This window comes from Lampris incognitus, chromosome 10 (genome assembly GCF_029633865.1).
Source record: "Lampris incognitus isolate fLamInc1 chromosome 10, fLamInc1.hap2, whole genome shotgun sequence".
NCBI classification, from domain to species: Eukaryota; Metazoa; Chordata; class Actinopteri; order Lampriformes; family Lampridae; genus Lampris; species Lampris incognitus.
Window position 1 is genome coordinate 33,280,815 of NC_079220.1, and position 23,498 is coordinate 33,304,312.

The 23,498-nt window shown below is 42.4% G+C and overlaps 2 protein-coding genes across 3 annotated transcripts; one reads left to right on the forward strand and one right to left on the reverse strand.

Moving 5' to 3' along the window:
* Nucleotides 1-1,229: 1,229 nt before the first annotated feature.
* Nucleotides 1,230-14,279, reverse strand: ccdc47 (coiled-coil domain containing 47). Of its 2 annotated transcripts, none has more exons than XM_056288138.1 (13): nucleotides 14,178-14,279; nucleotides 6,708-7,009; nucleotides 6,457-6,558; nucleotides 5,936-6,110; nucleotides 5,645-5,766; nucleotides 4,776-4,841; nucleotides 4,523-4,624; nucleotides 4,168-4,278; nucleotides 3,924-4,009; nucleotides 3,734-3,792; nucleotides 3,527-3,636; nucleotides 2,052-2,219; nucleotides 1,230-1,888 (listed from the first exon to the last, which is right to left on the reverse strand). In XM_056288138.1, the coding sequence occupies exons 2-13, from the start codon at nucleotides 6,999-7,001 to the stop codon at nucleotides 1,808-1,810; spliced, it is 1,476 nt and encodes a 491-aa protein (XP_056144113.1). In that variant the 5' UTR covers nucleotides 7,002-7,009; nucleotides 14,178-14,279; the 3' UTR covers nucleotides 1,230-1,807. The 2 variants fall into 2 exon arrangements, with proteins under 2 accessions (XP_056144113.1, XP_056144114.1); XM_056288139.1 differs by lacking the exon at nucleotides 14,178-14,279 and adding an exon at nucleotides 13,918-14,016.
* A 701-nt stretch (nucleotides 14,280-14,980) lies between these two features.
* Nucleotides 14,981-19,499, forward strand: dcaf7 (ddb1 and cul4 associated factor 7). Its single transcript, XM_056288083.1, has 7 exons — nucleotides 14,981-15,212; nucleotides 15,501-15,659; nucleotides 16,257-16,368; nucleotides 18,095-18,213; nucleotides 18,407-18,616; nucleotides 19,010-19,127; nucleotides 19,238-19,499. Exons 1-7 carry the CDS (start codon nucleotides 15,075-15,077, stop codon nucleotides 19,408-19,410), a joined length of 1,029 nt encoding a protein of 342 aa, XP_056144058.1. The 5' UTR covers nucleotides 14,981-15,074; the 3' UTR covers nucleotides 19,411-19,499.
* The last annotated feature ends 3,999 nt before the right edge of the window (nucleotides 19,500-23,498 follow it).

The following is a 23,498-nucleotide window of genomic DNA, read 5'->3' on the forward strand; positions in this document are numbered from 1 at the left end:
GCTAGCCCCATCCTTGCAAACTTGAACAAAGTAGTTTTGCTTTAGCTTTTGACAAATCTAAGTTCCTGACCAGGTCACTTAATTCTGGCAGTGTTATCAGATGAGGATAACCAGGCACAAAGGGTTCAGCATCTGGATCAGTGTCGTTTTCCACATCTGGTTCATGTGTTGTGGCATCTTCATCTGCCTCATCTAGGCTCCATCTCTCTGGTGGCTTTGGTACTGGCAAACTGTCATCACGTGGCACTGGTCTCATGGCTGAAGGCAGTTTGGGGTTTTCAATAGATCTCATATTTTAAGAAGAGAAGCCAGATACATTGGTCAAACAGCAGTAACAGTCCGTCACGTGATCCTTCTGTTCTCGCCATATCAGAGATTGCAGATAGCATTGACTTCCGAGTACCTCTGAGCCAAGCTCTCAGGTTGACTGCACATGTTGCACAACAAAAGTGAGGAGCCCAGAGTTTCTCTTGGTCACCAATTTTACATCCGAAGTAGAGCTCATAGGCTCTCTTAATGAGTGCAGTCATGGTGCGCCACAGATGTAACAGAATGTGTCGCAGCTGTTCCAACACTGAGACATTTCTGCTGTAATCTCCCTGAAGACAATAAATCCTATTAAGTACACTCACTATGCCATTGCCTGAAGAACATGTGCATCAACACACGTCTAAACAGAATCTGTAAACATGAGCAGCTTTTATGTATAGCCTGTCTGCCAGCCTCTAACCTGACTTAAGCATGCCCAGGCATGCCGAAGACAGCATTTGCATAGCGCCTACACAGTGCATGCCCAGGCATGCTTGGACTGACCAAAACAGCCTGCTTTGTGGGCAATATACTAGTAGACTTAACATATGACGGGAAATCACAAAAATCGGTCATATCTACAAAACGGTATGTGACAGGAAAATGTCAAGGTGATTTTCATTATCAGTAGACCAAAATCCATCAAACACACCCAAGTGTTCAGGAAGCAAAATCTTTGTTGTCCAGTATAATCTAACAAGTATGAACACCTGTTCTTTTGCAATAAAAAGAAAAAAATACAGATCAGACTAAAAACAAAGCAAAAATAAAAATGTATTCCTGCAAATTATGGAGACAGCAGTGGCCCAAAGGCCAGGGGACAGCTGTCAGCATAACTTTTCTAATCAAGTAGGTCGATTCCAAAACAAAAATTTTTTTTTTTTGAAATTGCAAATTTTAAAACGAGATCAGTTTTCCAATAGTTTCCAGTGCATTTTATTATGTTTGCTCGGACATTCATCAGAAACAGACATAGCTTGTGAGTAACCAGTCACATAATAGAAATAAATAAACATTTTCAAGATAGTTAACTTTAATGCGAACACATTTCCTACGAAACCACAGAAAATGCTTTCATTCCTTTTAAAATGTGAGCAATTCGTCACCCACAAATGGTTTGCTCCGTCCCTGTAGATTAAATTTTAAAAAGCTCACCGAGTACTGTGGCTTTCATAACACAAAGCTTTGATGAAATTTGAGGAAGATAGTTGGAAGGAAAAAAATGGCATGAATTGTTTGCGACAGATTTGATGCTGAAGAATCATCAGTCTCTCTCCCTCTGGCACTGCCAGTCCATTCACAGCCAACCGTAAACTACACTGGTTGGACCTGATGCTTCCATTAGGACAGAAACAGCTAAACTTGAACCATTACAAGAAATGTTCCGAGTGCTGGAGAGACTGTGAGTCAGAGCTGTGTAATACAGTGAGAGAAGCTGGGGAAACCGTCTGAGCTGAGCACTGCTTGCATTTTTATCCCTGTAGTGGTCTTTCCTTTCTCACATGGCTTTGACTTTGATTTGCTTCATCTTCATCTGCTTCTTTTCCATCTTCTTTTGCTCCCGGCGTTGGGCAGCTTCCTGGAAATAAAGGAGACAATCAAGAAAATTAAAGTCCAACACAGAAAGACTTGAATTGCATGATTTTAAGGTCCATAACAATAATGAATGCTCTACACCAATTATACAGCATTTCTTAAGAAAGAAAATGTTGTTGCCCTTGTAGCATCATAAATTACCACACCTCCAGACGACGTTGTCTCTCAGGGTCCTCCTCATTCATGATCCTCTCCTTCTCAGCTCTCTTCTTCTCCTCCCTGCGGGTCTGAGCTGCTTCCTGGCGTTGAGCATGTGTCTGCTTCAGGAAGTTTTCCTCCACACGGGCACGGTTTCTGTCAGCTTTCTGTTTGCCCTGGATATAGAAGGGAGAAACAGAGTTGCAGCCATACTTGGTGAACTAAGATTAAAAAAGGAAGAGAAACAACTTCAAAGTAGATACCCGTCTAGTGCTGCATGATTAATCTAATCGCAACTGCGATGTCAGCCTGTGCAATTATATAACCACAAAAGGCTGCAATTTAATTAACCCTTGTGTTCTGCTTGGGTCAAAATGACCCGTTAGAAATTACAACTACTAACCACAAATGGTGTTAATATTAGTAATAAGTGAGATAAGGATAAGACATAGACTATTTTTAGATAAATATTACAATTGTATTGCTATAAAATCCAAAGGTGGCTTGGGTCAATATGACCGGTGAACAATACATCCATTGCTAATTAGAGAACAGAACATGAGGATTAAATAATAAAATGTGCGTGTGTGAATGTCTGTTTGTGTGCGGTCTGAATATCTATGCCCATAATTAAGAGATGACCAGTCTGTCTCTGTTTAGGCAGTAAAGCGTGTCCAGTCTATGGTCACATGACTATCCAGTGTGCTGTGTGCAGACCAGAAAGAAGGAAAAAAATGGATACTAATGACAACAAGCAGGTTATTGCTGATGAACTGGTGGCAAAACAAAAACAAAAACATGACCTCTTGTGATATGGTGATATTTTAGATTCAAGCTCAGCGACATTGAGCATAAAGATGTATTGTGTAAAACATCCATCCATCCATTGTCTTAACTCCTTATTCTGCTCTCAGGGTTGCGGGGATGCTGGAGCCTATTCCAGCAGTCACTGGGCGGCAGGCAGGGAGACACCCTGGACAGGCCGCCAGGCCATCACAGGGCCCACACACACACAACCATTCATTCCTAGGGACAATTTAGTACGGCCAATTCACCTGACCTACATGTCTTTGGACTGTGGGAGGAAAACGGAGCCCCTGGAGGAAACCCACGCAGACACGGGGAGAACATGCAAACTCCACACAGAGGACGAATCGGGATGACCCACCAAGGTTGGACTACCCCGGGGCTCAAACCCAGGACCTTCCTGCTGTGAGGCAACCGTGCTAACCACTGCGCCACCGTGCCGCCCTTGTGTAAAACATGCTAAAATGAAAGTCGCTACATGTTGTGGCAACATGACAAATTTGTATATGTATAAATTTGTTTATTATATTGCAATCACAAATCGCAATATTGTCCACAATAATTGCAATATGACTTTTTCACCAAATCGTGCAGCACTACCCATGTCACATCATCGCAGTAACAATAGAAGAATGTTTTGTTTGGTGCACCAAGTGGATTAGAAAACCTGACTCACCTCTCTATTAAGGCGGAGCTTCTTGACTTTGTCAATGCTGTAGATCACCATATTCATGAGAGGGAGAAGAGAGTCCATGTCTTTGGGAGAGGTGTTGCCCATACCAGGGACTAGACACAGAAACATTTAAATCAACACACATTAAATACTTGTTAAATCAACCAATTAATCAAATCATTACAGTGATTATCTTCAGGAGAGATTTACCATTAAATGTAAACAGCAGCGTCTTCTTGGTCTCAGGCAGCTTTAAGGGCTGACCCTCCCTGGAATAAAACAGTAACAATCATTACCACATAGAATCTATTGATAAAATCACAGAGTGAGTTAACCGGATGACTTACACTGATATGTAATGCAAATCAAACCAATGTAAATCTAAACCATGAATACTCACTCTTGCATAACTTTTGGACCAGAAAATTGGTCCGAGAAATGGATGGACTCAATCTTGTCAGCATGGTTAGTAATAAAATGTACCATCTGCAAAACAAAATAACTAAAATGAAGCACCAGTATAAAAGAACGGCAGTAGGCAAATTATTACTGCCTTAAAATTGTAAGTTTGCTTTTGCAAATGTTTTGTATATACAGTATATCTCTGGACCCTTTGTGGGAGCTTGTAGCAAGCCATACTTCACCTTGCTGTCCATTACGCCATCAGTGACCTCACCCATCTCAGTTAGAATGGCCATGGAATCTGGGAGGCCATACTTGGCCCCAGACTTAGGCTTGTCACTGCAGAACTCACTCTGTACTCGCAGACAAAGCAAAATAATTGTTGAACACCGATTTGTTCTTGTATTGATGACTAATAGCTCAGGGAACGAGCAATATATAGAAATTAAAATGGCTCCTTTGCACGTGTAAAAATGACACATAAGTACCTGTCATAACGCAGCTATAGATTTAGTAGTTTGTTTATATAACAACGCAAAATTGTTATTAACTTAGCTGTGGATTACATCACTAAGACAACTTTTGGAGGACATTTACCAAGTCCTGCATCTCCTTCTGAAGCCTTGCCATGGCCTTCTTGGTACCCACAGCAAACACAAATGTGTCCATGTCCTCATCATTAAGAGTCACTTTGATTTGCTACAGGGAGATAGATGAGAGACATGGCACTGGTCAAGAACTAGCAACTCATTATTAGGCTGTCAAATCTCCACTCTTACAGAATCCAACTGAATATATTCAAATTGTTGCGCAAATCTGACTCCGATAACTAAAGTTTATTGGTACCAACCACTTGATCACAGGCTGGTCTCATCATTCTGGCCAGAACATTGAGCAGGTCCTGCCTCTTCAGGAACTACAAATAGGGGAAAGAGAGACGGAGAGACCAGAAATGTAAAGCGCTTTGAGCGGCTGTTGCCGCTAGAAAAGCACTTTATAAAATGCAACTTGATTGATTGATGTATATCCATTGAAATACACTGACCCAAACTCTCAGTTAAAGTGATACTGACATCAAAATCTGAAAATTCCTATTGATAGGCTATGTTCTGAGTTGGAATGTGACCACAGAGAAATTCAGTGGCCAAAACAGCGCGTCTGTGGCCACTCGAGAGAGCTCTGTGATTGACTGTAGATGGTATCCAATGACAAATTGTGCCGGTGGATAAGCAGACACCAGTCAATTTGCATATAGGGTGTGTCCGTAGCGAGATGCTATAAAACCACGGAGAAGCTGTTCTTTCACCCCCTCCTGCTAGCTACTTGGCTCGAGTTTGTGCTATTTTGCTGAGAATTTATTATCGATCTTGCTACGACGTATTGCTATCTATCTATCTATCTATCTATCTATCTATCTATCTATCTATCTATTTATCTAGCTAACAGTTATTTGCATCACCGAATCCTCCTCCTCGAAACTGTAATCCTCGCAGAGGATCTCCATCTCGCTCGCCGACATTTTTTGTAAATAACAAGTGACGAGCGGTACCGAGCCCCACCCACCCATGAAGACAGTTAGCCAATAGCTTTGAATTCTTAAAACCACACCTATTTTCGGTTATGATTCAAACCCGTGTTAAAAAAAAATTTCAGAAAGGGCATGTCAGTCTCTCTTTAACACACTTGAACAAAACAAAACACACACACACACGCACACACCTTGAGCTGGATAAGCATGCCTTCACAGCAAACACGCCCAGAGCACCACAGATTGTAAATGTGTTCATTTTCCTGGTTCAGCTTCCCAGTGCTGACGGCCTCTTTACTGGTACCATCATCACCTAATCATAATAAAAACAAGTTAATGACATGTTGTACCAGCAAAAGATTTTCACCATATGATCATGTAAACATCTATTTGTCCTATTACCCCAGACAGGTCATAAGCAATTGCTATACATGCTGTTGTAAGATGATAATGCAAAGTGAACCGGAGCCGGCGGTGCTCACCCACAAGTGCAAAGTTGCTTTCTAGTAGCTCTCTGTGGGAATTGAACCAGGCCTGAGCCAATCGGCTGTTCTTGTTCTTGCCTATGATGTAGTTCATGATGTAGGCCAGTAGGCCTGTCACCATCAGGATTTCCATGTAGTAGCTCTCCCAACTATTCTGCAAATGTACAGGCACCTGTCCAAAAAAAAGTGGGCTGTCATCACCATAGCAATAGTCATCATTATTTTTCTTTGATCTAAGCGAGAGGGGGGGGGGGGTGAGCTGAGAGGAGACGATAGCGACAGGCTAGGACTTCATTCTTGTCACTGTCGTAAGCGGCCATGGCATAGTAACAGTTTGCAGTTTGAAGAAATTGCCTCATTCTTATTTTCAGTGACACAAAGGCCACAGCAATAGAAATGGTAAAGAACATCTCTGCTGTGGAAGCCAGCAGAAATACTCAGCAAATCCATTGCCTTTTACACTGATAAATAGCAAGATACTAAATGAGAGCAGTTTATGAGCAAGAGTGCAGCCTTACTGTATGGATTATAAGGGGGTCCTTCATGGAATGGCTGGTTTTCTCCATGTCCCCAATCCCCTCAAACTCCTCTTGGTCGTACTTACTGTACATATCTTGATCCTTAAATAAACAAAACAGAAGAGTTTCGAATGAGACTTGATTATGGGTAATTAATGTGGTACCCGAAGCAATATGACTCATTCAGTGTGGGAAACTCTAGTGGACCGTGCCCGGAGGTTGAACCATGCGCAGGACAACAGGAAATGTACCTGTGTCTCTGAATCCTCCTCAAAGCCATCCTGCCCATCCTCCAGTTCCACTGTGGCTTCATCTTCATCCTCATCCTCCTCAGGCTTAGCTGAGGGAGAGCCCCTTAATGGAGGGGCTGTCACTGCCTCAGCAGCAGGATCCTCATTCATGTCCTCAAATTCAGCAAAGTCATTGTCATCAAAGTCAGCCAGGTCCTCCCCATCATCAAAGTCATCACTGTAGCGTACCATGGAGACAGGAAGTGCCAGGAGGAGCAGCAGGGTGGGTATCAGGAGATGGTTCATGTTCCGCATAATGGAATCTGCACAAGTATGAGGCAGCAAACATGAGAAAATAAAGGGGGGTAAAAAGTCACAGGGGAGGTCAATTAAAAGGTAATGTTAAAGGAACATACTAAACACTAGATTTGGGGGAAAAAATCCATAAACATCCTGTCAAAAGGGGGGAGAAAGAAAAATGTAGGTTGAAAAGCCAGATTTAGCTGAGGGATGTATTAATTTGCAAAAATTGTGAGGTTGAGTGAGAAGCACGCCTTTGTACCAGCTTCCCATAAATGAGGGCCAAGCTTCTTTAGATTACGTATTCTTGATCCAGAATGAAAAAGGTATTTGATTGCATTAAATAGGTGTAAATGGCTATACCCTGCTTCAAATGCCAAACTTGCAACAAGTTAGAAAATCTGACTGATCTGCTGGTTCTTGTTACAACGTATATCCCCACTTATGGTATAGCCAACGGAGCTGTAGCTGAATAGCTCCATATTATATTTACACAACTTTCCATCTCCATCTTCCAGGCTACCAAACTAGCCATTTGATCTACAAAAATCATTATGATTATCACTGTGTTTTTTAAAAATTATTTCTTTATTCAATTTAGTAAGCTGAACAGGGCGATAAAGTTAGCATTGAATGACAAGATAAAAAGAGGGCCAATGGAAGAATGAAGGAGAATATGATGATTGCAACACACAGCTAGTTAGAGTTAACCCTAAGGAGCTGTTCTGAATCCAATCATTCTTCTAGGCATCTGAACTCCAATAAGCGGCCCGTGGGTCGGACCAAATGTCTGGCCCGTGCCAACCCATTTGCACTAACACACCTGTAACATGTGAAATAAAGTGTGTGTTGCTCTACTTTATTTTGACTTCACCCATCACCGTGCAATTGACCTATGCTGTAGAGCACATGTAGACATAAGTCGTCTCTGTGCTCAATACGGTCCTTGACTAGACAGCCATTCACCAGCTAAGTCACAGATAATCAATAACTGTCGTAAACCAAGAACATGGCCTGTGCGAAAAAGCGCAAAGTCGACCAGGAAAACCAGTTCAAATCTGACCAGTTTTGTTTTATTTTACTGGACCATGCCAGTGCCAAACCGACATGCTTGATATGCATGCAGACTGTAGCTGTCTGCAAAGCAGAAAATCTAAAGTGGCATTTCAACACTATGCATGCTGCTAGCTTGAATGCCAACTACCCTACAAAAATAGGGGGCATCCAGGTAGCGTAGCAGTCTAGTCCATTGCCTACCAACACAGGGATCGCCGGTTTGAATTCCCGTGTTACCTCCGGCTTGGGCGGGTGTCCCTGCAGACACAATTGACTGTGTCTGCGGGTGGGGAGCCGGGTGTGGGTATGTGTCCTGGTTACTGCACTAGCGCCTCTTCTGGTCGGTCGGGACTCCTGTTCGGGGGGGAGGGGGAACTGGGGGGAATAGCGTGATCCTCCCACACGCTATGTCCCCCTGGCGAAACTCCTCACTGTCAAGTGAAAAGAAGCTGCTGGCAACTCCACATGTATCGGGGGAGGCATGTGGTAGTCTGCAGCCCTCCCCAGATCGGCAGAAGGGGTGGAGCAGGGGTGGAGCTTGGAAGAATGGGGTAATTGGCCAGATACAATTGGGGCAAAAAAAAAGGGGGGGGACCCCCTACTCTACAAAATCAGATTGCTGCAAAAAAAACAACAACAAAAACCCAGCAAATATAACATAAAGCACTCTGTTTCTACTATCTGTAAATCAACATCGGCCCAAGGGAGTTAAACAGCTGCATCATTGCATGTTTCATGGAACCTTGCTAAAGCTAAGAAGCCATTCACTGATGCTGAGTTGATTAAAACGTGTGCAATTGATATGGTTGGTGAAGTTTTAAGTCCTGATGAGAAGAACAAGAAAACAGTTGTGGAGCTATTAAAGCAGGTGCCATTGCTGGCTAACACGGTAACAAGAATAGGAGAACTTCTAGTGGAGGGGTGTTTTTACAATCTACTCACTGATTTGAAGAAAGCAGAAGCTATATCACTAGCCAGAGACTCATCCTGTGACCGAATCGATATGGAACAGCCATCTGTGTTTGTAAGATTATTTGATGGGAAGAACTTTCGGGAAGAGCTACTTTGTTTGCTTCCTCTGCCTGGGTGCACAACTGGGGAAGTCATCTTTAATGAATTAACACAGTTCTTTGAGAAGAATGGCTTGGATGTGAGCAAAACTGTGTCTGTTGTCACCGATGGGGCTCCGTCAATGGTGGGACAACACAAGGGCTTGGTAAGCAGGCTTGCCGCTGCTAACCAAGCACTCTTAGCATTTCTTTATATTATTCACAAATCAGCATTGTGTGCTAAACTGTGTGGGGAAATGAAAGAGGCGATGGATACTGTGATAAGACTGGTAAATTTAAGTTTGCGACAGTTCTAGTCTACAACATTGCCTTTTCAGAGCATTGCAGGAGGAAATGTCAGCGAAACACAAGGATCTTTTGCTGCATAATGATGTTCGCTGGCTGAGCAAAGGCCATGTGTTAGAGAGGGTGTGCGACCTGCATGATGAGCTTGTGTCATTTTTATCCGGACTGCAGAGCCAAAAAGCCCAAGAATATCAGAGGTTGTTAAGCGACAATAAGGTGATGGCATACACTACCGTTCAAAAGTTTGGGATCACATTGAAATGTCCATATTTTTGAAGGAAAAGCACTGTACTTTTCAATGAAGATAACTTTAAACTAGTCTTAACTTTCAAGAAATACACTCTATACATTGCTAATGTGGTAAATGACTATTCTAGCTGCAAATGTCTGGTTTTTGGTGCAATATCTACATAGGTGTATAGAGGCCCATTTCAAGCAACTATCACTCCAGTGTTCTAATGGTACAATGTGTTTGCTCATTGGCTCAGAAGGCTAATTGATGATTAGAAAACCCTTGTGCAATCATGTTCACACATCTGAAAACAGTTTAGCTCGTTACAGAAGCTACAAAACTGACCTTCCTTTGAGCAGATTGAGTTTCTGGAGCATCACATTTGTGGGGTCAATTAAACACTCAAAATGGCCAGAAAAAGAGAACTTTCATCTGAAACTCGACAGTCTATTCTTGTTCTTAGAAATGAAGGCTATTCCATGCGAGAAATTGCTAAGAAATTGAAGATTTCCTACACCGGTGTGTACTACTCCCTTCAGAGGACAGCACAAACAGGCTCTAACCAGAGTAGAAAAAGAAGTGGGAGGCCGCGTTGCACAACTGAGCAAGAAGATAAGTACATTAGAGTCTCTAGTTTGAGAAACAGATGCCTCACAGGTCCCCAACTGGCATCTTCATTAAATAGTACCCGCAAAACACCAGTGTCAACATCTACAGTGAAGAGGCGGCTGCGGGATTCTGGGCTTCAGGGCAGAGTGGCAAAGAAAAAGCCATATCTGAGACTGACCAATAAAAGAAAAAGATTAAGATGGGCAAAAGAACACAGACATTGGACAGAGGAAGACTGGAAAAAAGTGTTGTGGACGGATGAATCACAGTTTGAGGTGTTTGGATCACAAAGAAGAATGTTTGTGAGACGCAGAACAAATGAAAAGATGCTGGAAGAATGCCTGACGCCATCTGTTAAGCATGGTGGAGGTAATGTGATGGTCTGGGGTTGCTTTGGTGCTGGTAAGGTGGGAGATTTGTACAGGGTAAAAGGGATTCTGAATAAGGAAGGCTATCACTCCATTTTGCAACGCCATGCCATACCCAGTGGACAGCGCTTGATTGGAGCCAATTTCATCCTACAACAGGACAATGACCCTAAACACACCTCCAAATTGTGCAAGAACTATTTAGAGCAGAAGCAGGCAGCTGGTATTCTATCGGTAATGGAGTGGCCAGCGCAGTCACCAGATCTGAACCCCATTGAGCTGTTGTGGGAGCAGCTTGACCGTATGGTACGCAAGAAGTGCCCATCCAACCAATCCAACTTGTGGGAGCTGCTTCTGGAAGCGTGGGGTGCAATTTCTCCAGATTACCTCAACAAATTAACAGCTAGAATGCCAAAGGTCTGCAATGCTGTAATTGCTGCAAATGGAGGATTCTTTGACGAAAGCAAAGTTTGATGTAAAAAAAATCTTATTTCAAATACAAATCATTATTTCTAACCTTGTCAATGTCTTGACTCTATTTTCTATTCATTTCACAACATATGGTGGTGAATAAGTGTGACTTTTCATGGAAAACACAAAATTGTTTGGGTGATCCCAAACTTTTGAACGGTAGTGTATATGTTCTTTTTTAATTTTGTTTTTCATTTTTCCCCCTTTTTTCCTCCCCAAATGTATCTGGCCAATTATCCCATTCTCCAAGCTGTCCTGGTTGCTGCTCCACCCCCTCTGCTGAGCCAGGGAGAACTGCAGGCTACCACATGCAACCTCTGATACATATGGAGTCGCCAGCCACTTCTTTTCACTTGATAGTGAGGAGTTTTGCCAGGGGGATGTAGCGCGTGGGAGGATTACACTACCCCCCCCCCCCCGAACAGGCACCCCGACCGACCAAAGGAGGCACTAGTGCAGCAACCAGGACACATACCCACACCCGGCTTCCCACCCGCAAACATGGCCAACTGTGTCTGTAGCAGTGGCGGCTGGCCAGTACAGGGTGCTGGGGCACCGCCCCTTTCAAATATCAAGAGATGAAAATGTACTTAAACATGTTAAATATAATTTAGTTGTATAATGCAAATAATTATGAAATAAGCGTTTTTCAGTCTGTGAGCAACTGTCAGCAGCCATTAAATATTGGTTCCAAATGGTATTTGGTTGATTTCTGTCTGAACACATATACTTCCTGGGTGAGGGGCACCGGCCAAACGATACCTTATGTAAGCCCTCAAACTTGTCGCGAGCAGGTGACCAGAGGCTGCTGTCTAATTGGTTCTTCAGATTTTCCATGGGGCACAGTTCTGTGTGCCCCAGACACTCCCACTTTTTTTGGCAGCAAATTGGTGTTGTTTTAATGTTTTTTGATCTAATGTGATTGGACAATTCTCGTGGCTGTCAGTCATGTTCACACCCACCATCACACCTCGTCTCGACTGTAAATCTTCCACCGTCTACGAACCCTGATAAAATCTATAGGCTGTTCACACCCACCACGACGCCTCGTCTCAACTGTCAATCTTCCACCGTCTACAAACCCTGATAAAATCTATAGGCTACATTGTCCTTCTTAATAACTCTGCGACTGTGTGGACATTAAAGAAGCTGTCAGGTGTCCTGCACCGAGGTAAATTGCATCCTGCCAAAAAATTTTAGCACCAGCCACCACTGGACTCTGTAAGGATGTCCAACCAAACCAGAGGAAACATGGGCATTCGAATCAGCGATCACTGTGTTGGTAGGCAACGGAAAAGACCTTTCTTTTATTTGTGACATCTCATCGAAATCACCTTAATCTGCAACTACAAAGCAAGAACCACATTGTTGTGGACATGTACCAGGTGGTTGAAGCTTTCCAGTCAAAGCTGAACCTTTTGGAGAGAGATATTCACAGGAAAAAGTTGCACTTTCCACATTTGCGGGTGAATTGCGAGAAGAACGAAATGCGGAAGGATCCAGCGATGAAGGATTTCATGACAAGCCTGGCAGAAAACTTCAAGGAACAATTTGAAATCTCCCCTAAACTCTCAGGTGACATCCTCCTCTTCCTAAGACAGCTATTCTCCGTTTTGGCTGACAGTCAGTGGACTACCCAGGCTAGCGACATGGTGGTACAGTGGTTAGCGCTGTCGCCTCACAGCAAGAAGGTTCTGGGTTTGAACCCCAGGGTTGTCCAACCTTGGGGGTCATCCCAGGTTGTCGTCTGTGTAGAGTTTGCGTGTTCTCCCCGTGTCGGCGGTGGGTTTTTTTTCCAGGTGCTCCAGTCTCCCCCACCATCAAAAAGACATGCATGTTAGGTTTAGTACTCCTGTGTGTGCCCTTGACCGAGGCATGGCAAGACAAACCAGAGTTGGTCCCCGGGTGCTGCACGGCGGCTGCCCACTGCTCCTAGCTACACAGCTAGGATGGGTTAAATGCAGAGCGTAATTTCCCTACAGGATCAATAAAGTAGATTAAAAAAAAAGCTGGTACCTTCCATAGATGAGGCAACTCTTCAGATGGAGGTCTCAGAGATGGGAACTTCACAAGAATATTGGGGTGAGTGAGTTTTGGATCAACATGGTTCCCCAAGCTCGATTAAAAAAAAACCACGAGAGCTATTGCAATACTGCTACTCAATTTCCCCCTCCACGTACATATGCGAGTCATAATTTTCTTCAATGAAGTCGATCAAGAACAGAAACATACTCTCCAAAAAAGAAACAGACTCTCCAATGCACATCTTGGCCAGTGCCTCAGGACTGCCACAAGAGTACAGGTCCGACATCAGACGGATTACCACAACCCGTCGCTCGTATTTCTCTCACTGGTTGGTTTTGGACTTATTTTGTTTCAAGAGTGCGTTTGTGTGTGTGTGTGTGTGTGTGTGTGTGTGTGTGTGTGTGTGTGTGTGTGTGTGTGTGTGTGTGACCCTCAACACAGGCTTTGAGAATCCCAGACCTAAATTATTACTACCAACAACAACGAATAATAATAATCTTAATAGCAACAACAACATCTGCACATAAAACAACTTTTACTGGTACAATGGGGGAAACCCCCCCGGACGTTTTGGCCCTTGGCTTGGCATGACATGGGAAAACTAATTGGGGAACCCTGTTTCAGGCTGCCTGTCACTGCCGTAGCGCAGAATCGATAGCAGTCTAACCCCAACCTTTCATAACTATGCACAGAACCACTAAGTAGCACATAGCGACAGAACACCAGCAAGCTAAACTATCTTGGGAAACCATTAACGCAGACACGCTTGCTAAAAAATTCACTAGCTCTAGCTATGCCACTGAAATGACACGTACTCAGCTGAATCGGCTTTCGACGTAATTAAACGCTGAATTGAGTCCTTTGGAATCGTGTAACGGGCACTAATATCCACACAGCGTTACTTGTCCCATCCCCCAACGACAGCTCACTTGCAAATCTAGTCTTGGAGATGCTAACGCTAGCTTGCTAACATACCAGGCTGTAGCTACTTAAATCAACTCAGTTTTCTCGTCACTATAAATGCTCGACCGATTAATGTTGCTTTAACTAAAAACAACTACTTTCCTTTACGTACCTAGGGACTGACTGTACGAGTCACAAAGCGACGTTTAGGAGACTGTTTGGCTTAAACGTCCTGCCCCGTCGTGGTAAAATTTGACAGCGCTCTACCCAGGATTCAATGCGGCGTTCCGTTCCGTTCTCTTGTCACTACCGCACTTTCGTAGTAAAGTGAAGGGTGCAGAACAGCGATTATAAACAAAAAATACCGATGAAATATACTTGAAAAATTAAATTTCACAGTAATATACGGGTTATTTATAATATATGAATATAAGACTACTTTATTTCACAGACTGACAGCTTAAAGGAAATATATGTATTTCAAAGTATTATTGTTAGTCTTTAGTAATCAGGTATTACTTTGCCGTGGTGGTAACGACGTGTCTGTTGCAGGATTTACCTGAAAGTGACATTTTCTAAAAGGGGAGGGGATTTCATGCAGCACTCTGTTGGCGGTGGTCTTCTTTGTCCCCAGGCTGGCACATTTTGCTGAAGCAGAAACTCTAAACAGCAAAAAAATAAAAATAAAAATAAATAAATAAATAGACTGGCTACTGAGTCTTTCTTTCTTTTTCTTTTTTTTACGACTCTAAACTGCATTTTCATATGGCATTCTGTTTCGGATGAACGGGCCGGGGATTGTGTCTTTACTAAACAGTTTTGACCCATCAGCGCTGCTCAACAAGGTAACTGTGACTCTTAGTGCGCCTGCGCAGCTTGCTCGCTAGTTAGCGTTTAGCGAGCGTTGAATTCTTTGTTAATTTAAACTGTTGAGATATATTTTGTCGATTTGAATGGTTATTCCCGACACTTTTGCGGACACTTGTTCTCGCAGACATAATAACGCCTCAACAGTTTGCGAGCCTAGAAACTGCTTACCTTGCTAGCCGGTTGGAGACTGGAACCGAGGATGTCGCTCCACGGCAAGCGAAAAGAAATCTACAAATACGAGGCGCCATGGACGGTCTATGCAATGAACTGGAGCGTCCGTCCAGACAAACGGTTTCGTCTGGCGCTGGGCAGCTTTGTGGAGGAGTACAACAACAAGGTGAGAAGTGTGGACATCGGCTCATTTAAGTTAGCTATTGTTAGCTTGCTTTGCTACAGCTACCCTACGTAGGATACACGGCATGCTACGGGCTATGCCTTTTGTTGTTGCTTCCACATAACATACAATTACCTCTGATCACTCAGTCTGATTTGATAAGACACTGACAGTGTAAGGATGTTACTGTGATCACTGCACGCAGATTACACATGCCTGCAATCACTGCTTTGCATTGTTGTTGAAATAAAGAAAAGTGCGCGTTTGTTTTTGATTTCCACCATATGAAAGGTCCAGTTGGTTGGTCTGGAAGAAGAGAGTTCAGAGTTCATCTGCAGGAATACATTTGACCACCCGTACCCCACCACCAAAATAATGTGGATTCCAGATACCAAAGGAGTCTACCCAGATCTGCTTGCCACAAGTGGGGACTACCTTCGCATCTGGAGAGTATGATATAGTTTTAACTTCATATATATATATATATATATATTGTTTTTTACTCGTGGTCGGTATCTTAATCAAAACCAGAATCATGTTTATCGGCCATGTAGGTTTGCACATACATGGAATTTGACTCCGGTTTCATGGCTCTGTCAGTGTACTTAAAATAGAATAACAACACTACAACACAACGATCTTCAGATATACACAAAGGATTGACTTATACAGGTGAAACAAGAGGAGATATGGTGCAATGGTGCAGAGAATATGTCAGAGATGCTGAAATAGATGTTTGCAGGTTACGTACATGCCTGAGGTAGATGAACATGATTAACTATAGTTATGTTCATTCCCTGCTAATCAGTGGACATGCTTTCATTCTTAGAATTGAGTTTCACAGCTGTCAAAGAAAGAGAGGAGAAATCCATTTCTGTGACATTGATATCTATCTTAGTATAACCATAGACGATCCATGGTGTGGTGCTTGGGTCAGCCAGCTTTGTTTTTAGATGGTCAGCTGAAGGCTTCCTTTCTCTGTTGATTTTAAGATATTACTTGCTTACATGAAGTTTGCTCACTCCCATATTCAATTTTACCTGTCAGGTCAACGATACAGAAACACGTCTAGAATGCTTGCTGAATAACAACAAGAACTCAGACTTCTGTGCTCCGCTTACCTCCTTTGATTGGAATGAAGTGGATCCCAATCTACTGGGTAAGATAATTGCTGTCTGAGATAGATGTTTAAAAACTTCATCTATCTGTAGGAATTTGCTGTTCATGCCCTTTTTATTTATTTATCTTATTTATTTATTTATTTGGAGGGGGGGGGGTTCCTCCTTTTTCTCCCCAATTGTATCAGAAAAATTACCCCACTCTTCCAGGCTGTCCCAGTCGCTGCTCCAACCCCTCTGCCGATCCAGGGAGGGCTGCAGACTACCACATGCCTCCTCAGATACATGTGGAGTCGCCAAGCCTCTTCTTTTCACCTGACAGTGAGGAGTTTCACCAGGGGGAAGTAGTGCATGGGAGGATCACGCTATCCCCCCCCCCCCCCAGTTCCCCCTCCGCCCCGAACAGGCGTCCCGACCGACCAGAGGAGGCGCTAGTGCAGCAACCGGGACACATACCCACATCCGGCTTCCCACCTGCAGACACAGCTAATTGTGTCTCTAGGGACGCCCGACCAAGCCGGAGGTAACATGGGGATTCGAACCGGCGATCCCCCATGTTAGTAGGCAACAGAATAGACAGCCATGCCACCTGGACGCCCCCTTTTTATTTATATTTTTATTCTTGTTTTTCTCTGCCTTTGGCCCTACCATTGTGTGACCCTTACAACATTTGGGGAGGGCATAAACGTGTGTGCCAGCCCACTGCTTCTTTTCACCTACCAGCTGGTGGTTCCCGTGGGGGAATATAATGCATGCTGAGGCACACACCATTTCCCTGTAGGAGTCACGCTGGCTTAAAATGTCTTAGATTCAATTTTCCAAATATTGCATCTTAAAAGTCATCAAATTTGCTTAAATTTGAATGTATGAGGTATTTTCTTCATTAATATTTCATTTGATTTTATTTATTTTTGTTAGAATTAGTTGAGTTCTTCTGCAGCATAATCAACCTTTTTGATAGCCTATAAAGCCCTACACCTACTTCTACACTGAACCTGCTACACTTGCCTGTTGGGGAAAATGTAAATTGCTTAGAAATTAATGAGTCAAAGTAATGAGCAAAGAAATATTTTCACCTTTGAAATATTTATGGAGCTGGCTGCACTAGAACAAATATGTAAAAAAAAGTTTACCCCTCTCAACAACTTATGCCCTCTTTTAATTTGATTTTTTGACCACTTGTTTACATCTACTTTTAAAACTGACCCATATCTGATTCCTGTTCTTACACCAACACTCTTTGATTTACACTTGAAACAACCTATATGTGCAGCACTACACAAGAGTTTGGTCACTGATGCGGAAGTAAACAACCACACAATTACACCAGGTCATTCAAATTGTGTGTCACATTTTGAATGACGTTCAATTCGCAATTACTTGGAAAGAGCCAATCTGTGTGGTTAAATGAGTCACATTGGCAGACTTCAGAGTCCTATCCTGTTTATGTCTTATGAATGTCGTCAAAATGAGATCTGAAAATATCTGATTCCACATGCCTTTTTTCTTGGTTACATGGTCATAATACATATACGATGTGTGCCACATGTGAGCAACAAAAAAAAAAAATCTGAATTGGGTCACTTGTACCAGGCAGTATAATGTAGACTAATTGGAATGGTGAAACACATTATCCCTACTGGCTCCCCATCAAGGGAGTGCAGCATTGGGTTGCTGGTGTATTTGTCTGTTCCGCCTCCCCAGTGCCCATTATTTGAAGGAAAAAAAGCCAAGGTTAAGTTTCTAACATATTGATTCACTCTACAGGGACTTCCAGCATTGACACAACCTGTACCATCTGGGGGCTGGAGACTGGTCAGGTTTTGGGACGGGTCAACCTGGTGTCTGGACATGTCAAGACCCAACTCATTGCCCATGATAAAGAGGTATGTTTGTATGTCTTTTCATCCACATGTCTGTCAGTCTGTCTTCAATAAATGAGAATAGTGTATTAGGCTTTGAGGGCTATGTATTTTGTACTTTGGAATCTCTTTTTATGAAATGTGTGTTTATGCACAAATGTGTAGTCGATGCACAAATAGTAAAACCTGTATGGTGATGTCCCTTTGTCTTGTGTAGGTGTATGACATAGCCTTCAGCCGTGCAGGTGGTGGTCGGGATATGTTTGCCTCTGTTGGAGCCGATGGTTCTGTGCGCATGTTTGACCTCCGGCACCTGGAGCACAGCACCATCATCTATGAAGACCCCCAGCACCACCCGCTTCTCCGTCTCTGCTGGAACAAACAGGACCCTAACTACCTGGCCACAATGGCCATGGATGGCATGGAGGTAAGAGTTTTCCTTGTACTGTTTTAGCTATTTGTCATGCCATCGCCTGCTGAAGGCGTCTATGACACCACACCACATAAGAAAGCAACTTTTCATAGAAAATTGTTGATTTAAGTAATTTCCTGTCAATTAAGGTCTTTTTTTTCCATCTGCAAGTCTTGGAATCTGTCTTCTTTGAAATCCATCTGTTAAAATGTAGTTATTACCTTGATAGCCAAAGAGCTGACTGACAATACTAAGCTGCATGGCCATTGAATATTAGTGTTAGATTCTATATTAGAAGGGATTCTGTGTGTGTGTGTGTGTGTGTGTGTGTGTGTGTGTGTGTGTGTGTGTGTGTGTGTGTGTGTGTGTGTGTGTGTGTGTGTGTGTGTGTGTGTGTGTGTGTGTTAGGTGGTGATCCTGGATGTACGTGTGCCATGTACACCAGTGGCACGGCTCAACAACCATCGCGCCTGTGTCAATGGTATTGCCTGGGCCCCCCACTCCTCCTGTCACATCTGCACAGCAGGTAAAGCCAAACCTGTCATTGCTATTTCAGTATACTGTTTTTAACCTCCTACAGCCCCAGCCTTGAAAAAGTATGTTTTTAATGCCCTATCTGTATGGCCTCGTCCTCAGCGGATGACCATCAGGCCCTAATCTGGGACATCCAGCAGATGCCGCGGGCCATCGAGGACCCTATCCTGGCCTACACCGCAGAGGGCGAGATCAACAACGTCCAGTGGGCATCCACGCAGCCTGATTGGATTGCCATCTGCTACAACAACTGCCTAGAGATCCTGCGTGTCTAGGAGAAGAGTTGGAGTGTTGCATTTATCTAGACTTGGGATTCAATTTTTCAAGTGTGAGGTCTTGTAGTCCTCAACCCACTGCTTTCAAGACAAAGATGTGGTGATGAGGGAACTCTCTTGACTCTGATGGAGTATCCTATGCCCTAATCCACACTATCTCAGTTTACATGTTTTTGTTTTTTGTTTTTGTTTGAATTCTCACCCAGTCATTCATCTATTACAGGTATTTTATGCTTGTATTTATTTTGCTTACAAGATTAGTGTTCAGTATCTGCACAGTAGCTATGAAGTTCATGGGCACTTTGAACCCGGGCAGTTGTCTGTGAAAACCTGAAGTTAAATGCGCTTCTTGGTGTGCATTTTCAATTCAGACAGCTATGAGATTATTATGAAGGTTTGTAGTTCTTGTGCTCAGAGGTGTGTGATGTGTATAAGCTTTGAAAGTTGACGAAAACCAGAAAATCTTTTCTCTAAGCTTTCCACTCCTGGGATAGTCTGCTAAGAGCAATGCCAGGCATTGCTGTTCATCAACGCCTCCCTCCTTTCCAATTTGGCAAACGCTGATAGTTGGTTTGGTAGCAAGGAAACGGCTCGTAGGCTAACACTAGCTAACTACCTTGTTTACCCTGCTGTTACTAGCTATGCTAACTGCCGGAAAGAAAAAAACCCACACCTTTTTGATATACAAAACTAAACTATTCGGCAGTTAGCATGTTGCTAAACAACCTATTACAGACTATGCTTTTAACGCTACTCGTAAGAACTCTGAGGTTTTGATTAATAAATGAGCTATTGACGTTCACTTATTAGAATTTACCACATTTGTATAAGACAATGCAACTTGTAGGTGCCACTATCGCAAAAAAGACCCCCAAGTTGACGAAAACCAGTCAGTGAAAGAGATCGCTCATATATTCAGCAATATGTTTCAGTACAATGTGTGTAATTTCATAACATATTAATGGTGAAACCGCTGTCCTTATGTCAAACTCTCTTTATTCCTGTGACGGTTCTCAAAATATTCAATTTTCAAATGGTTGTGGTCATGATCACTTTTCCAAAGGCTGTGCCCAGGCTAAAAAATTATCAGTTGTGACTTTTGTGTCTCTGAAAGTTGTGAAGTAATGGTGAAGGGATTCATATTGTTACCACAGAGGTGTCGATTGTCATGCAATTCAGTTTCCAGCAAGACTGATCAGAACAACGATGTTCAACTTTTAGTTCTGTGATGATTTTCTCCTCTTGAGTAGACCTTACTTGGGAAATGAACTCTTCAGTTGTCAAGACTCTGAAAAGTGAGAATATTGTAGTTCTTGTGCTCAGAGGTGTGTGATGTGTATAAGCTTTTAAAGTTGACTAAAACCAGAAAATCTTTCCTCAAAGCTTTCCACTCCTGGGATAGTCTGCTAAGAGCAATGCCAGACATTGCTGTTCATCAACACCTCCCTCCTTTCCAATTTGGCAAATGCTGATGCATGGTTTGGTAGCAAGGAAACAGCTCGTAGGCTAACACTAGCTAATTACCCTGTTCGCCCGGCTGTTACTAGCTATGCCAACTGCTGAAAAACAAAAACAAAAAAAACCACACCTTTTTGATATACAAAACTAAACTATTTGGCACAATTAGCGTGTTGCTGAACAACCTATTACAAAGATTATGCTTTTAACGCTACTCTTAAAAACTCGGAGGTATAGCTATTGACGTTCTCTTATTAGAATTTACATTTGTATGAGACAATGCAACTCGTAGGTGCCACTATCACAAAAAGGACTACAAAGTTGACGAAAACCAGTCAGTGAAAGAGATCGCTCCTATATTCAGCAATATGTTTCAGTACCATCTCTGTAGTTTCATATCATATTAATGGGGAAACTGGTGTCCTTAAATTAAACTCTTTATTCCCGTGACAGTTCTCAAAATATTCAATTTTCAAATGGTTGTGGTCATGATCATTTTTCCAAAGGCTGTGCCCAGGCTAAAATTTATCAGTTGTGACTTATGCATCTCTGAAAATTGTGAAGTAATGGTGAAGGGATTCATATTGTTACCACAGAGGTGTCGATTGTCATGTAGTTCAGTTTCCCACAAGACTGATCAGAACAACGATGTTCAACTTTTAGTTCTGTGATGATTTTCTCTCTTTTGAGTAGACCTTACTTAGGAAACGAAATCTTCAGTTGTCAAGTCTCTGAAAAGTGAGAATAGTGAAACAACTGTTTGACCTTGTCTTTGCCCGCCTCTCTTTCTATTATTTTGAATACTTTAAGGTCAAGACCTTGTAGCATGCCAGTGCAAGGGGAAATGTACATATAAATATATAAACTAAGATATTAGTAAGGCAAGTGGTTCATGTTGTGGCTTTTTCATAAAGTTTGTATTATTGAATTTGCTCTACTAATAAATTGTATTACTGTGTCCTAGGAAGTAACCTGTTGCATTGCATTATTTTATTTAACTGAGCTTGGTGTAAGACTCATGATATGATTTAAAAAGTTATGACAATAGCTAACACTGGTCCTGTATTATAACACAAAGCTTTCTCCCCTTAAACAACTATAGATCTGACTGGGAGAAATTGTAATATCAATAATAATAATAATAAACTTTATATATATATATATAGCAGTTTATATAGCAGTTTTCTTAACAATTTTACAAAGTGCTTTTCAAAAGAAATAAACCAGACAAGGCAAAAATAAGAATAAGACCAAAGGACATGACCACAGAGGAGGTAAAGACAAAAAATGAGTAGGACCAAATAAATAGGAATAATAATAAAAACAGTATAAATAAAAACAAATATAAAACATTTACAAAAGCTTTTACAAAGAGAAAAGTTTTAAGAAGAGATTTAAGAGTAGCTAGAGACTTAGTGTGTCTTAGTTCAATAGGAAGAGAGTTCCATAGTGTGGGGGCTCTAACAACAAAAGCCAATCACCCTTTGTGAAAAACTGTGACCTGGGAATAACCAGCAGGGCTCCATCTGCAAATGGTTGAGAGGGCATATACCAGGTCAATAAATCAGATGTATTTAATGCCTTAAAAATAAGCTATATATTTTTGAAATTAATTAAAACTCTTAACAGGGAGCCAGTGTAGGGGAGAAAAACACAGGGGTGATGTGATCATCCTTCTTTGTCCCAGTAATGAGTTAAGCAGTGGCACCAACTGTGTACCAACTGAAGATGTGGAGGGAGCCCTGGCTGATACCCAAGTGTGTCAAGCTGAGAATAGATAAAAGTATGTACAACTTTTTGTAAATCAGCAATTGATAAAAGTGACCTAATTTTAGAAATTATCTTGAGCTGGAAAAAAACATAACTGAAATTTTCTGCCTTTATTAGATAGTGATAGTAGAGTGAGAGAGACAGCAAAGGCAGAGGAGAGAGGGGATGACATGCAACAAAGGGCCCAGGTCGGAATCAAACCACGTTGACTGTGGTAAGGACTCAGGCTCAGCTTTATGAGGTACGTGCTGTACCAGGTGAGCCACCGGGGTGCCCCTCTGAATAACATTTTTGCCTTGATTATCAATACAGTGGTTAGCATCGGATATTACCCCTAGAGTCCTACAGCCTGCTTTATGCTGAGGTGGCAGAGTTGAAGATGCTAAGATTTCATTGGGAGTGATGAAGAAGGACAGGATTAGGAATGAGTATATTAGAGGAACAGCTCAGGTTGGATGGTTGGGAGACAAAGCAAGAGAGGCAAGATTGAGATGCTGGGTATCTTGGGAGATGGATGCTGAATAAGGAGCTGCCAGGGAAGGGGAAAATCAGAATCAGAATACTTTATTCACCTCCAAGGGGGAAAGAGGAAGGCCAAAGAGGAGGTTTATGGACATGATGAGACAGGAAGATGCAGAGGACAGGAACAAATGGAAACGGATGATCCACTATGGTAACTCCTAACAGCAGTAGCTGAAAGTAGTAGTAGTAGTAGTAGTCCAAGGAGCATGCTTGATACTAATTGACAGACCACCAAGATTAGTGCCAAAAGGGCTGATGGAATTTGGGGGACTGAACAGAATGAACTCAGACATATCATCATTAAATTTAAGAACATTTTGGGACTTCCAGGATTTAAT